General features: G+C 49.0%; 1 protein-coding gene across 5 annotated transcripts in view; it reads left to right on the top strand.

The window, feature by feature from the left end:
* Positions 1 to 15,235, top strand: part of A2ML1 (alpha-2-macroglobulin like 1) — a 52,776-nt gene that overhangs the window by 16,444 nt on the left and 21,097 nt on the right. For 4 of the 5 annotated variants that reach the window (XM_025214387.1, XM_025214389.1, XM_025214388.1 and 1 more), the window contains 18 exons: positions 930 to 1,083; positions 1,442 to 1,494; positions 2,587 to 2,607; positions 3,356 to 3,515; positions 3,721 to 3,805; positions 4,297 to 4,420; positions 4,786 to 4,900; positions 5,491 to 5,600; positions 5,896 to 6,063; positions 8,815 to 9,054; positions 9,908 to 9,971; positions 10,174 to 10,319; positions 10,562 to 10,711; positions 11,388 to 11,570; positions 12,495 to 12,558; positions 12,735 to 12,843; positions 13,295 to 13,523; positions 13,932 to 14,058. In XM_025214387.1, the coding sequence (XP_025070172.1) occupies positions 930 to 1,083; positions 1,442 to 1,494; positions 2,587 to 2,607; positions 3,356 to 3,515; positions 3,721 to 3,805; positions 4,297 to 4,420; positions 4,786 to 4,900; positions 5,491 to 5,600; positions 5,896 to 6,063; positions 8,815 to 9,054; positions 9,908 to 9,971; positions 10,174 to 10,319; positions 10,562 to 10,711; positions 11,388 to 11,570; positions 12,495 to 12,558; positions 12,735 to 12,843; positions 13,295 to 13,523; positions 13,932 to 14,058 (2,302 nt within the window). Of the gene's footprint in view, positions 1 to 929; positions 1,084 to 1,441; positions 1,495 to 2,586; positions 2,608 to 3,355; positions 3,516 to 3,720; positions 3,806 to 4,296; positions 4,421 to 4,785; positions 4,901 to 5,490; positions 5,601 to 5,895; positions 6,064 to 8,814; positions 9,055 to 9,907; positions 9,972 to 10,173; positions 10,320 to 10,561; positions 10,712 to 11,387; positions 11,571 to 12,494; positions 12,559 to 12,734; positions 12,844 to 13,294; positions 13,524 to 13,931; positions 14,059 to 15,235 lie in introns of those variants that run through there. The other variant, XM_025214390.1, reaches the window with a different exon arrangement.

Raw genomic sequence — 15,235 nt, forward strand, 5'->3', positions numbered from 1 at the left:
CCCCCCCCGAACAAGAATATATATAAAATATAAGGCCATACAGGGGTTGAAACTTTGGGTCAGAAGGGGTACACTTATTAAAAAAAGTTGAAAGCCCCTGGTTTATGGTGAACAGTTTCTGGGTAATGACAGATAGGCATATCAGACAATGGGATTATGGCCATTGACTCAGTGCAGGTGTAGGAGGAAATGAAGAAGAATGCAATTCTACCATACCTGGATAAACAATAGAAAAAGGAACACCAAGGGCTTGTACCCTGACAAGGCTTTGTTCAGTGCTGTGCCAGCCACCAAAGGACAAGGCTGCTGTTCTTCATGCCAAACTGTCTCTCTCTCTCTGTGATCTCCATCGCTTACACAGAGCAGCCACACAGCAAAGCAGTGCACTAGGTAGGTGGTGGTCACTCTCAGTGCACAAACCTTGGTTGCCTGGGGCATGTGGATGAGGGGTGGAGAGGCCTGGAGCAGCAGAGCTCCAAGAACACAGGCCTCCTTGGCCCTTGCTAGGCATTCTAGTAGTAGGTTTCTTATTTTCCCGTGAACTGTGCACTACTGGGAAGTATAGTTGCAGGTGTAAGATACACTTTTGTTCCAGAGTACTCTCAGGTTACAATGGAAGAGAAGGGGTGAGAATACAGTATTTACACTGGAGGGAGTGGTGTTCTCATGCCTCAAGTTGCTCCTGAGAAAGTCAGAAGTAAGTCTCCACTGGAGAACATTACCCTGGTGTTCTTGTCATGAAGTTTAGGTTACTTCAAGCCCTGAGTTTGGGAGAACGGGTTGTGCGCCAGCTCTTTGCTACAGAATAAAATCTGGGGTAAATTATTCCAAAGCAAATGTGCTACGTGCCCACACCCATCTGGTGATCATGTGAATACCTACTTTGGGCAGGAGTTAACCAGAGGTGTTTTTTTTCCTGTGTGGCCCAGGTCCCACCTCCTGAAGGGGGCATGAAGGAAGTTGTCCACATCCAGATGTTTGTGGATGAGAATAAGATACATGAGAAACAAGTCCTGATCCAGAGCATCAACAGTGGTACTTTTGTGCAGACAGACAAGCCCATTTATACTCCAGGCCAGCTGGGTAAGGAGCCAGGTGCTGTAGAGACCTGCTTGCTTGGTATCTGGGTGTGTGTCCGGGCCTTCATCTCAAAACCACATGGAACAAATGCAGTGAAATGACAGATACTACCTCTCTCCCGCACCCCCCACCTCCTGAGCTCATATACTCCTTTTCTTCTCTTTCTACTCCCCTCCTCACTCCCACCTGTCTAAGGCCTGTTATGTTCCCAGCTATTTTATGAGGAAGAAATGATGATGATTCAGGTTACAGCCTGATAGGGGGCCTCAAACCTGTGTGCAGCCAAGGCCAGTGGGGAGGGACTGATAGCTGTGCATGGAGATCAAGCAGAGAGCTGCTAACGTGCTTTGTCCCATTGCAGTGAGGTTCCGCATCGTCACTCTGAACAGCAGTTTCATCCCGTTGAATGATGTGGTGAGTAAAGCTGCAGGGAGGGAGAGATGGAAGAAGAGAGGGAGTACGGAGAAGGATGGGAGTCATAAGGAGTAGGCAGAAGGGGACCTTGCTTTGCTGTTCCCCTGCCATCCACCCTTGTCTTTGGGGCAGGCGGCTTGACTCTGGAAGCACTGCCAGCCTGGCACCTTGCAGCAGCTGCAGGAATTTGGGTTTCAGAGAAGGGGAAAACCTCAGCTCTCTTCTGTAAACTTCCATCTTGTTATAACCCAGCCTGGACTCAGTTTCAAACCAGGATTAGGCAGTTCCCAGGAGCTACCAGTGCACCCTGCTCTTTAAGCATTGTGGCCAGCTGTTCCCAGAAACCAAAGCACCTGAAGCTCCCCAGGAGACTGGCAGAACGATTAGCAGGCTGCAAGCCCTTGGGAAACTTGTACGGGAGACAGAGAAAGGCAGATGAGCCTCAGATACTTTCTAATGCTTCTATAGTCAGCTTCCTCTGGAGGCTGTGGAGAGATGTGGGGATGGCATCAGGAGATCTGACAAAAGGCTTGGATCAGTAGCTGGGTGCTCCCAGGCCTCAAGAGGAATGGGAGGGGCCAGTGTGGGTCAGTGCTGTGGGACAGTCAGGCTCCTACTGTGGCCTCTACTGAGATGGTGCAGGGGGTGCTGCTGCATCCCCCTCTGGCTCTCTGAGCCCACCAGCTTGTCACTGCAGCTGCTAGCAGAGCCCAGGGGGTGAATGCTTCACACTCTCCCTTTCCCCTGCCACTGTGGGAAGTGAGTGGTGCCCATGTTCACCCCCTGGGTTTTGCTGGAAGCTCTGCTGACAAGCCACGGAGTGCAGCCAGCTTACTGCACGCAGCCAGAGGGGGTGTGACTGCACACACAGGTGCACCTCCCCCTGTCCCCTGCCAGACACTGTCATGACCATGTTGCTCAGAACTCAGTGGGGGCAGCGGGGACAGGATGTGGCAGCTACATGCCTTAACTGCAGTCCGGCACCCATGGAGTGAACTGTGAAGCTGGAAGTGGCAGTGGGGAGAAGGATTCCTGTTCCTGCCAACAGCATAGAGGTGACTCATGGAGATTCCCTCTGGTTCTCTCTTTCAGTACCCGCTGGTGGAGCTGAAGGTGAGTGTCTCCTGGTACACCCCAAGATGCCTTCATTGTCTCTGGTCCTTCGCATACAAGCAGCAGAGCAAGATTAGGATGCGGCTTCAGAGATGCTGAGCACCCATTGTCTCATGGCACCTGGTTCTTTAGCACTCCCAGTTCCCCTTCACCCCAGGCAATGAAAAGCAAGACCTGGGATGATGTGTCCTGCAATTCCAAGTCTGGGTGGCAGGTTGGGCCCTGCAGTGTTCCTGTCTTCCCAGCAGCCCAGAGGAGGATGAATGTGGGGTAGAGACTGGGTGTCTCACAGCATGGCACAGGTGGGTTCAGCCTCATGGGGTATGTGCCCTGGCTTCTTCAGTGGTCCAGGAACAGTACCACACCAGCCTGACTCCTGCTTAGTGTTCAGAGTATTCTCAGTCTCCACCAGCTCTGGGAGAGCCAGAGGCCAGGGCTGGGAAGCAAACCCACAAGAAATGACGGAGCCAGCCCATGTGGCAGTCAGGCAGGCAGTTCCAGTGCCCACTCCTTTCCCAGCTCCAGGAATGGTATGGCCTGTAAGGCAGCTCTGCTCACCTGGTGCTAGCCTTGCAGATGTGGACCTTGGTCTCTGCTGCACTCACCCCTGCAGCAGCCCCTGAAGAGCAAGAGACAGGATCAGACAGGGCCCTCTCTGAGCCCATCTCTCAGTCTGCAGCAGCAGGGTGGGTGCATGGGGAGTGAGGGCAAGGAGGGACTTTGATCTGGTTTCTTTTGATGGAGGCAGGATCCCAACCATAATCGAATTGGCCAGTGGCTTGATGTGAGACCGGATAGAGGCATCACACAACTGTCCTTCCAGCTGGCTGCTGAGCTGCCCCTGGGGCGCTATACCATCAGTGTGCCCAGCAGGGGGACTTCCAGCACCTTCATTGTGGAGGAGTATGGTATGGTGGGGGTGGGGATGAGGGGGCATGAGGAGCCTCTGGCAGTAGCCCCTGGGGAGCCCCATTGTGAGGAAAGCCTGTATCCCACTGGGTTATGTTTAAGGGGCAAATGGGGCATGCCATTGCTGAGGCTGCCCAAGCTCAGGGCTGGTCTGCCAGCCTGCTTCCTTTCTGAACCCTCCCTCTCCTATCTCCTCTCTCCCAGTGCTACCCAAGTTTGAAGTGATGGTGACAGAGCCTGCCCAGGTCTTCACGTATGACACAGCTTTTCCACTGAAGGTCTGTGGCAGGTAAGATTGGAGGGTCCCTGGTCAAGACTGAAGGGAGAAGTGCACCAGCAAGTGTGTGAGGTCCTGTCACACAGTGGGCGGGAAGGTTTAGCTCTAGCTCTGGGCGCTCTGAGTTTGAACAAAGATTTTTCACAAACTGATCCAAGCATTTTGGTGGCTCCCAACACAGCTCCCAGTGGTCGGCTATGTTCAGCAGTGTCCCAGTTGGGAGGTAGGTCCTCCACATTTAGACTCCAGGGGCAGAGCAGAAAGGCACTGTAAGCTGAAATGGGTTGTAACTACAGAGCTGTGTGGGGAGCCCAGGGCTGGAATAGCAGGGGGGCTGCAGGGCATCAGAGAAGGGCACTGGCGGAGCTGTGAAAGTGACATAGAAAGCAGTGCTGCAGGGCATATTAATATATACATGCCCATTCATGTAAGGGAAAAAGAGGGCTGTGGAGTAAGGGCAGAAATTGGAATACATCTAATCTCTGGTTTTCCTTCCTGGGCAGGTACACATATGGGAAGCCTGTCCAGGGCACAATCCGGGCCTCTGCATGTCAGAAAACCAGCATTTGGTACACTGACCACATGTCATCAACTCTCACAGACCTCTGCTGGAAGTACACAGCCCAGGTGAGGAGGTAGCAGGAAGGCTGTCTAAGAGAGTGGTGAGAGCAGGTGGGGAGAGGGAACAAGCAGGACAGGGCAGATGAATGTGACAGAGAGGATAATGCCAACTTGGCACAGTGGGCACTTCCCAAAGGGCCTGGCACCAGGCTGCTGCATGGGGGTTTTTGTTGAGTCAGAGAGAACAGTGCCTTCTCTACAGTCCCACCTCCACATCCAGTAATACTGCTTACCACACCCTGAGCAAGCCTAGCATGCCTGAGCCTTTGCCACCCAGCAGGCTGGTAGTCTGCCTGTGGCTTTCCTCTGGGTTACCAGGTACGAGGCTGCCTGTCAGCAATTGTCATTAGTGCTCCTTGCCCATTTTCCAGACCGATCAAACTGGTTGCATCTCAGCCTCCGTGAACATGTCCTTCTTCAACCTGGTCAACTACAGGTTTCGCCACAGCATAGAGGTGAAAGCCACACTGGTGGAAGCTGGAACAGGTAAAACATGAGGCTTGCTAGCTGAGCAGTGTGCTTGCACGTGTGCATGCAAGGGTGTTTCCTGCTTCTCCTTTCCTTAAAACTGAAGCTCTCAGGGGGTGGTGGAAGATGGAAACAATTCTGCTGGAACCGTCTCTGAGATGGACAGGGCAGCCTCTTACATTTGGAGATTCACGGTGGGGCCTGCCCTACTACCTCGTCTTTGCTGAGTTTCTTGTTGACTCTGAGCCCTGCTGGGACTGTGGACTGTTCCACTGGCCATGGATGGACAATACCCTCTGCACCATGCTGCTGAATTACATGCTCTCTCCCCTGCAGCACTCTGAGCCTCTGTGCCTCTGGAGTCCTTGCAGGCATGGGACTCTTCCATTAGCCAAAGAGGGGTTTTTAGCTCTTGTGCTCCTGCCCAGGTTCTCACACAAGGATTGCAGACAGGCTTCAGCTGCATTGTGGCCACCTTCCCTTTTATAATGATATGACTGGAGGTGGGGTATTTTGCCACTTGTTTCCTGTGATGCTCTGGGGTCAGGTCATGGCTGATGGGCAGGTCTGTTCACTGGCTCACTGCACATCTTGTCTGTCTCCCAAAGGGCTGGAAGCAAACACCATTCGTGTTGCACCTATGTCTGAGCAAGCTGGTTCACTGAGTTTTGAGGATTTAGACAGATATTATCATCCAGGACACCCCTACAGTGGGAAGGTGAGTGGGTATTAGAGGGAACCCAATGTATGGTACATGGTGTTAGTGCCAAGGACAGAGGAAGGCTGTGGCAGCCCCTCAGCATCATCTTTTCTATCATACCCAGAGATTGTCTTTGTTTCTCACCCTGTCCTCCTCTCTGGAAGGATGGGAATGGCAGTTACCTTATCCTGAGCCACCCCAATCTCACTGGCCCTATAGCACAGACACCCCTTTCCCTGATCTCCTCAGGAGGAGGTCTGGCTGGTCAAAAGTTTACATGACACTGCTATTCTCTCCCTGCTTCTCATTGCAGATTAAAGCGCTGGGCCGAGATGGCTCCATACTGAAGAACCAGGAGCTTATCTTGGTTTCTGAGGCAGAGAACAAGCAGTCCAACCAAAACCTCATTACTGATAGCACTGGGGTGGCCACTTTCACTTTGGACACAGCTGTGTGGAATGGAAGTGATGTGTCTCTGGAGGTGAGTGGCCTGAAGTGCAGTGCGGTGAAGTACCTCACCCAGGAGGCTGCAGAGATATGGAGGATGGCATGCAAAGTGCCACTTGGGCAGGCTGTAGGATTCCCTTTGCTGTGTTTCTTAGGCCCTGTCACTTGTCTAGGAGGGTGTTAAACAGTCACCTTTCTTTGAAAGTCTCTGCTCCCCCTTGAGTTTCCCCTTTCTGGGTACCTAGAATACCTGGGAGACTCAAGCACTGAGTTGTCCCCACTGGCACCATGACTTACAACAAGGCATTGACCATTTCAAGCTAACTTGCTTCACTACAGAGGTGAGTAGGCAAGAGAAACAAAGGGAAACAGCTGTGATTTGACATCACCAGGATTGACTCCTTTCCCCTGGAACTATATGCCATGTCTGCAGCTGAACACGTAGATCTCAGATTGGCTTCTTCAGTCACCCTCGGACTCAGTGATAACTTCCCCATTTACTGGAAGGCTGTTATCTCCATATTGAGGGACTGCCAACAATGACAGTCCTGGGGTGGGAAGGGATTTGCTTTGGGTTCTTGTCCCTGGGGTGTGGTTATGTGATAGCATTTCACTAGGGTAGCTGAACTGAATTACCCAAGCTGGACCCAGGGTCAGCAGTCACTCAATATGAGGCTAACAGTCTTCCAGTAGATGATAGGGAAGTCAGTTCAGTCATTACTGAACTGTTATAGAAGACAAGCCACCATCTTGTGTGGACAAGCAGCCTTGTTGGATCTCCAACCACACTTTCAGATAGACATGGCTGGGGCCTTTCACTCCCTGGTTGTCTACAGTTGTAGACAAGTGGCCTTGTCTGTGGCTGATGTTCAGGTTTTAGCCATCCTGCAACCAGGCTGCTCCCTGTCAGGTTTGCTTAATGACATACTAGAATAGCCTGTTAGGTGCCCGAGTGGGTAAATGTATAACATGGGACTTCCCATATACCTCAAATCTTGCCTCTGTCAATGGCTGTTGCAGAATGTGTGACAGGAAGTTGCAAAAAGCCCAGTAATGGACAATGACAGTTGAACATCCAAAAGGAAAATTTCTTCCTAATATCAAGTATTTACTAACTGGCTTCAGGGTATAACCCAGCATGTATCTCTGTTCTACATAAATTTGCTCTGTGTCAGGGGTGTCAAACTCATGTGGCCTCAGGCTGAATCCAGACCCATTTCCAGTAGAAGGGCAAGTGGCAGTGGCGTTAACCTCCACATCTGTTTGTGCCACTATGTTGGCTCAGGCAGTCCCAGTGGTTAACACTGCTGCTGAAACAAGTCCACTGTAGGGCTCTGTACCTGAGATTTTGGTGTCAGGGTGCGTGACCACAGCGTTAACCCATGCCCATGGCTTCTTGACTTGGATCCAGCCCGTAGGCCCTATGTTTGATACTCCTGGTCTATGACTACTATAGGGCCATTTCTATGTATTTACCACCTGTTTTCACAAATCTCACATTATCATAAGTCTTTGGCAATACAGCTCTTCTGCTGTAAAGTACCTGAGGACAGAACATGGGCCCTCCTGCCCTACAGCACAAGCTGCCAGGGCTTGACTTAAAGGAGGAGATGTGTTAGTCATAGCAGCATTAGATCTTCTGAACTGAACATGCTGTTACCAGACTTAATATTAGACTTCAGGTAGTAGCACTGAAGATATAAATGCTTGAACATGAATAATATGTTTTCTGAAGAGAGCATTTATTGATCACAGCAGTATGTAATTTCAAACATAAGACAAAAAAACACAGCAGAAAAACTTTGCCTAAGGTAAGAGACAGCCACTGGGTATGTCTACATGTACATTTTAAAGCAAATTAGACTATTTTAATGTGCATTAAAGCATCACAAAAAAATGTGGGCATTAAAATAGGGTAGTGTGCATTTTTCTCACAGTGGAGGTACTAGATTAAATGCACATTACCTAAAATGCATTACTGAATGTGTAGATGGGCCCACTGACAACACACAACTTAGCTTAACTTTAAATGCAGCATAATAAACCAAAAAGACAACAGAAAGCCTTTCATAGATCTTACAGCCAGGGTGTCCAGACTGGAATAAGCTTCCTCCAGAGGTAGTGCAATCACCTACCCTGGAAATCTTCAAGAGGAGACTGGAGGGTCACCTTGCTGGGGTCACCTGACCCCAGTTGTCTTTTCTGCCTGATGCCGGGTGCTGGACCTGATGATCTTCTAAGATCCCTTCCAGCCTTACAATCTATAAATCTACGTAATCCTGAGGGCCGAGTGTTTCCTTGCAGCCAGGTATTCAGAAGGTCTTTCTGGGGGATTTGCAGGTCATCTTAGGGGTGAAAGTGGTCTCACAGGCCTCCTCTTTGCCTGGGTTTTTCTAAGGATCTTTATCCCCCTTTCTCACTTGGGTCCCTCACTTATCCCATGTCTCTCAACTCTCATGACTGTCGTGTGTTCAACATCTCTGTCTCTTGCCTCTTCTTAGGCATTCTAGTCTCTCACCCCTTACAGGTTTCACTTTGAAATGCAAATGTAGCCCCTGCCTTCTTCCCCTCCCCTGCTACCTCAGATCATGCACTTAACATCTGTTACATAGCTTCAGAATCAGTTAAAGGGCCCACACTTGTTATGACTGTGCCAGGTCTTTGCCAACACATGCATGCGTGTACACACACATTCAAGCATGCACAGACTGGCCAAGACAACTACAGTTCTCTCAGGAGCTGCAGTGTCACAGCAAGTGCATAACTGCCTTTGTTTTTTTTCCAGGGAAGGTTCAAGTTCCAGGATCCAGGGTCCAAGTCCAGAAGCACCATCCCAGACTACCAGAATGCTTACTTCCGCCTGCAGCCTTATTATACCACCACCAAGAGCTATCTGAAAATCCAGCGTCAGTGGGAAGAGCTGCCCTGTGACCAGCCACAGGAGGTCCAGGTGGAATACAATGTGGACCCAACAGACCTGGGAGAAGATGGCGATGAAGCCACAGAAATCCTCTTCTCTTTCTATGTGAGCACCTGGACCAAAGGGTAGACAAGGGTTAAGATAGCATGTGCATGCGAGCCTGCATGTTGGGGAGTGGGGAGCAGCAGAAGAGGTGCTGGCAGGGTGGTGAGGTAAGAACTGAAGCTGAAAGTCCCCTGGTTGGAGCTCTTATCCCATCTGATTTAATCCTTAAGGCTCTGAGGAGAGTGCATTTCTGTCAGCTCTTCCTCCCCTGTCCTTCCTGACCCTCTCGTTGCACCCCGAAGCAGAGTGCTCATCCCCTTTCTCTCCCATGGTGCCTCCTGCTCCCCCAGGACTGGACAGCCAACTTCTTTTGAAATTCCCCAGGGAGGTCCCCAAGCAAACTTCTCCCTGCTGGTTCACTCCCCATCAGAGAGCAATGTGGGGAGGTGGGGTTGGGAGGCAAGTTCATCAGATGTCTGCTTCTGGTAGACCTGCTGCAGCACTCTCCCCTTAGTTGTTGATGCTACCCAATATATCTCCTGCAGGACTGGAATCTTTTCTCCTCTCTCTCCATCCCAAGGCATGCACTTCCGTATGAACCCTCTTGCACAATCCCCTGTGGGCACATTGCCCTCCAAATGCAACCCACCATCTCCTAGCTAGCTACCATCCATTGCTCTCTATTCCTCTCTGATTTCTGCCTTCATGAGCCCTTAAATGAAGGCAGAGACCTTGTTTTTCCTCCATACCATCTGTTTCCCTGCCTGAACCTGTCCCCCCTTTGAATTCACTTTTCCCACTGCTTGAAAACCTGGAGATGCATCATTTGAGACTCAGAGGGTAGATATGAGGGAGGAGGAAGCATCAATTTTCTCAGGTGGACTTATTTGGGATGCTTGACTTCCTTTCCTAGGTGGTGGGGAATGGGCGACTCATAATGGATGGTCAGAAACACATTAACATCATGAAAGATACCGGTAAGTCCCACAGGTACCTTTCCTGAATTGAAGAGCAAAAATCCTTCCAGTGCTGCACTGCAGTGATCATTTAAAATCACAAAGAAGTGGCTGAGGGGAGGCAGCATGAAATGGGCCCAAGGGCTAGAGATGGGCTGAGGTGGGCAGGTGGAGCAGGTATCAGACCTGATGGATGGGTTCTCATCTTCCTCTGTCCCCTCAGCTTGGAAGGGCTTGTTTGCCATCCCTCTCACCTTCACCTCCCAGTTGGCTCCCAACCCCTTCTTGGTGGTTTACATCATGTTCCCTAATGGAGGCATTGTTGCTGACAAATTCCAGTTCAAGGTCGCCACATGCTTCAAGAACCGGGTAAGGCTTATGGCTGGGATGGCTGGGCCTGGGATGGGTTCAGGAAGGGAAAACAGGAAGGAGAAAGAGCTGGCTATTTCAGCTCAGGGCAAGTACATACACAGAACCTCAGCATAAGCATCGTGGGAACCACAACCACCGCATGGAGAACTCTTCCTTCTCCAGTTCAGCCATTTCCTTTCCCTTTATCGCTTTTCTGGTCCTGTTTCCGACTCTGTCCTTCTCACAATCCATGGTTCTAGGTCACCCTGGAATTCTCCCAGAAGCAGGACTTGCCAGGGGCAATTGTGACTCTTCAGCTGGGGGCAGCGCCTAACTCACTGTGTGCTGTCCGTGCTGTGGACAAGAGCGTCTTGCTCCGTACTCCTGAGACTGAGCTGTCCAGCAGCAGTGTGAGTGATTCACTGCAAATGGTAGAGAGAGTGATAGGGCAGGAAGAAAGGTGTAGGCATTTCTGTAGCAGGAACTGAAGTAATAGATGTCCACGATGGGGAGAGAGTTGGGCTTGAAGCTAAATTTAAAGTGATTTAAATCACACTTTTTACTCATGATTTAAGTCAGCAAACAGGAAACTTTGATTTCAATAATTGGTTTTAATTTTTCATTTGTTCTCACTTATTTTCTTAAAGGTAGTTTGGTACCCATTTAAATGTATTGATAGAGACTTTATATTAAATTTGGCATTTCTTTTTTGCTAACCAGAAAGATGCAGCTCATCCTTGCAGATTTATTTAAGCAGTTATTTAGCATAACACATCTATTCAGATTTTTTCTTTTTCTATTTTAATTGTGCAAGAAATGAGGAATAAGACTTTGTTTTGTTTTGTTTTTTACTAGATGGCTAATATTATTTTACTCCTAATTTGTGTCCAAGTTCTGCTTGGAAACTGGGATTCATTAATAATGCATAAAACCAGCATTTAGATCTATTTGTATCCATCTTGGTCTCAGCAGTGATGGGAGAACGCTGGGTATCTGGGATTAAAATCTGGAGTGAAGGGTGAGGAGCAAGTGTTTTGTCCTTGGTATCAGTGCTTTGGTTTCCTAGGTCTATTTGTGATTCTTCAGGTGTATGGCATGTTCTCGTTCCCAAATGGAGGTTACCCCTATGAAGTTGATGAGGATATTGACTGCTATATACCAGGAGTGAGGCCATTTCCTATACCTGACCTAGAACCTGTGCCCCTGGACCGTCAAAGACATTCCATCTTACGGTTTGACCAGGGGGCTGACTTCTTCAGCTTTCTCAAGGTAACTTTCCATATACCTTACAGCAGTTTTTCTTAGTTTGGAAAGAAGACATGTAACCCCTCCATTGTGAGACAGGCCTTAGTGAGGTTATACCATTACCAGAACCATGCTATTGCGTCAGTAATATGACCTGAAGTGCCGTGCTCCTGTGAATAGGGTCCCTTTTAAAATTTCCCCCGCCCTTCCATCCATCTCTCAATTACTTTACAACAATTTTACTATGTTTACAAATCAGAAGAGAGTGAAGTTAGTTCTTTCATTGCTAGCAAACTAGACTCTGTTGGTCTGAGGTGCCTGCATCACATTAATCCCTGGAGTTCAACTCTGTTGAACTTAATGGATTGACTCTAAAGGTTGCACTTGAACCCAGAAGTCACTTGGCAGAAGCAGATGGAATCAATGTATGGTGAGCTGTTAGTTGTCCAGTGGTGAAAAAAAGATGAGATTTTTGTCATCAGAAGGAACACTGTTGATGACTGAAAAGAAAAAACAGACTCTCTGAACACAGAGCTAGATTTTCAAGTATTCAGCTTCAGCTGCTCCTAGTTAGGCATCAGATTTACAGCTAGACCCTTGGGGATAAGTGCCTTATGACCTCTGCAATGTGACCTCAGCCCTGCTAGCACCAGGCACTGCTGCATGTCTTGACTGATCCCACTGTCCACTAGAGACTCTGCTGCAGCACGGGATGCACTGTCCCATGCAAGGGCAAACAGTATGATCAGATAGATCATGGATCATGCAGTAAATGTCCTTGTTGTGGATTCCTAGGCAGGGGAGAAGGCAGAGAAGGGGAGATGGGAACCCAAGATAAGCAGAAATGCAAAGACAAGACAAGGCAATGGAACAAATGGTACATGTTAACATATTTAAAGCCCTTCCTTACCAGTGTCTCATTTCCATCCATTCTCTAATTTAATGCAGGACACAGGTTTGAAAATTCTGTCCAATGGCAAAATAAAGAAACCTCTGGATTGTTCAGTTAATGGTAAGGGGTTCCCAGTCTCTCTGATTTTTTTGCTCCCTTAATCTACTTAATGGTCATGTCTGTGGGGATCATCTGCTTTGTCCCTCTTCCCTCCTTGCCTTGTGTCTGTTGTCCCGTACATCTCAGAGACTGTCTGTAAGAAAGCAGCCAATTGACTGGTCTTATCTGTTTTCCAGGAATACCCCAGGCTTTTCCTCTTCTGGGAGGAGAGGAATTGGGATCCAGTGACTCCCAAGTCCGGCAGTATTTCCCTGAGACCTGGATCTGGGACCTCTATTTCATCAAGTAATTTTGGATCAGATCCCAGGAAGAGCAGGGGAATTGGGAGATGATGGAGGGCTTGATCTGAAGGCAGTGCTTGGAAATGCTGCTTTGAATCAAACCGCCCAGGCTTCGGGGTCTGGAGTGTTAATGTTCTAGAGCACAGGTTGGCAGGGTTGGAGGAAGGGCAACAGGATCTTGGGCGTGGGGGAAGGCACCTGTGTTGATTTTGTGAATGACACCGAGTTACTATATGAACTTGTGCAATTACTCTCCCTAACCTGTCTGTCTGTCTGCAAGGTAGAGACCATGATGTTACTCTGCCTCCTGAGAGGTTAGTCCTAATGCCTTTGAGATCGGTGGCCGTAAGGTGCTAGAGATAACCCAAGTGTTAGCATTTATCATCAGTGGATTATTTTTCCCTCCTTGAGAACCTCTTCTTCCTGCCAAACATGGGGATCTGATTTCTCTGCAGCGAGGCAGAGGAGGCTCTGGTCCTGTTCAACATCCCTGACACCATCACAGAGTGGAAGGCCAGCATGTTCTGCGTGTCAGAGAGCAGTGGCTTTGGGATGTCACCTACAGTGGGGCTGGTTGCCTTCAAGCCAATCTTCGTGGATCTGGCCCTGCCTTACTCTGTGATCCGTGGGGAGTCATTTATGCTGACAGCCACTGTCTTCAACTACCTGAAACACTGCATGAGGGTGAGGCATGTTCCAACTCTGGTCAGCCAAGTCCAGTGGGGTTGTGCCTGGCTCCCCACCCACATGCACTGAATCAGGAGTCTGTCTTGAGGAATCTTGTCCTCATACTTCCTTCAGGCAACAGGAGCTAAACCTAGGGCAGTCAGAGCAAGCCTTTTCTGCCTCAGAAATCTGTAGAGTCACTGTGTGCAAGTGTGTACATACAAGTCTGTGGGCTGGTGCATGCATGAGCATATCTGGGCCCCTGGGAATCTTTGGCTGCAGATCCAAAAGATTATTTCTGCTGCTGAACTTCCCCATCAGAGAAGCCAAATGGGTAACCCTTTGCCCTTTTCTCCATGTCCTACCCTAGTTGTGTTTCACAGTTTCACAGTGTCTGCTTACCCCCTCCCTTGCTCTTTTGCACAGATTCAGGTGATCCTGGACGAGACTGAGGAATACGAGGTGGAGCCATGCAAAGGCTGCAAATACACTAGGTGCCTATGCATGGATGAAGCAAAAACCTACTCTTGGAATGTGATAGCTACCAAACTGGGTAAGAGGACTCAAGGAAATAAGGGGAGAACAAGGGAGCAAATGTGTTGGTGGGCCAGCTCAAACAATTGCTCCAGCCAATCCAGTATCCTATATGGCTACTTCAGTTAGGTCAAGTGTCTGGTTTATTCCACTCACTCAATCAGATCAGTAGTCCACTTGTCCTGCCTCCCACTCTTTACTCCATTGCCATACCTTGTACATCAGTCTGTTGTGAACCCTTGCGCTCATTCCCATGGTGTGCCTGGCTCCTTGGGCAAAACTACACATGAAATACAGAGGTGCAGATTGCTTTGAGCCTTGTGACATGAGAAGACATTTCCCTTATTGCATCACAGCAGGAAGCTGGGAAGGATTGCATTGCTGCACATTGACATTAGTGTCAACAGAGACATGTCAGTATTGGGGGTAGGAGCAGCAACATTTGTCAGGTAAAGGGGCACACAGCCAAAACAAAGTTTGAAAATCACTGGTATAGATAGTAACAGCATAAAAATCTTATCTGAAAGGAAAAATGCTATAGCAACTCTGTGACTAGAAATTCCATGCTTGAATAAAAGGAACAGGATACTAGGATTATACTACCGACCACCTGATCATGAGGGTGCAGTTGATTATACAAGCTAAGAGAAATTAGAGGAATCCTAAAACCAGGACAGGCAACAATAATGGGAGACTTCGGCTAGCCTCACACAGACTTGGTAAATACCTCATTAGGGCAAGATGCAGAAATAATATGTCTACTTTTTAGAACAGGGGTGTCCAACCTTTTTGAATGTGGAGCCAGGTCGGGCTGGGGGAGGGACAAGGGGTGGGAATGAAAGTAAACAGTGTTTATTTTCGTTTTCCGTTGCAGCACCTCAGGCCTCAGAAAACAACTTAGTGGGCCGCATGGCGGCCCGCAGGCCGTATGTTGGACAAGCCTGTTTTAGAACAACTTGTTTTGGAACCCACAAGAGGAAAAAACAATTTTAGCTCTAATCCTGATTCTCACACAGGACCTAGTTTAAGAGGCTTCTGCAGGGGCAGATTCAGAAGGGTGAAGTGGTGAGGTTGTACCCCTTTTTGGCTATGCCATGCGTGAGCTCTTGGTGTTGAGTCTAGCTTTCACATGGCTCAGGAGCCCAGGGGGTGAGCACTGCTACCCCTCCTTTCCTTTTCCGCTGAGCTCAGCAGGA

Source organism: Alligator sinensis, unplaced genomic scaffold (assembly GCF_000455745.1).
Source record: "Alligator sinensis unplaced genomic scaffold, ASM45574v1 scaffold1129_1, whole genome shotgun sequence".
Lineage (NCBI taxonomy): Eukaryota > Metazoa > Chordata > Crocodylia > Alligatoridae > Alligator > Alligator sinensis.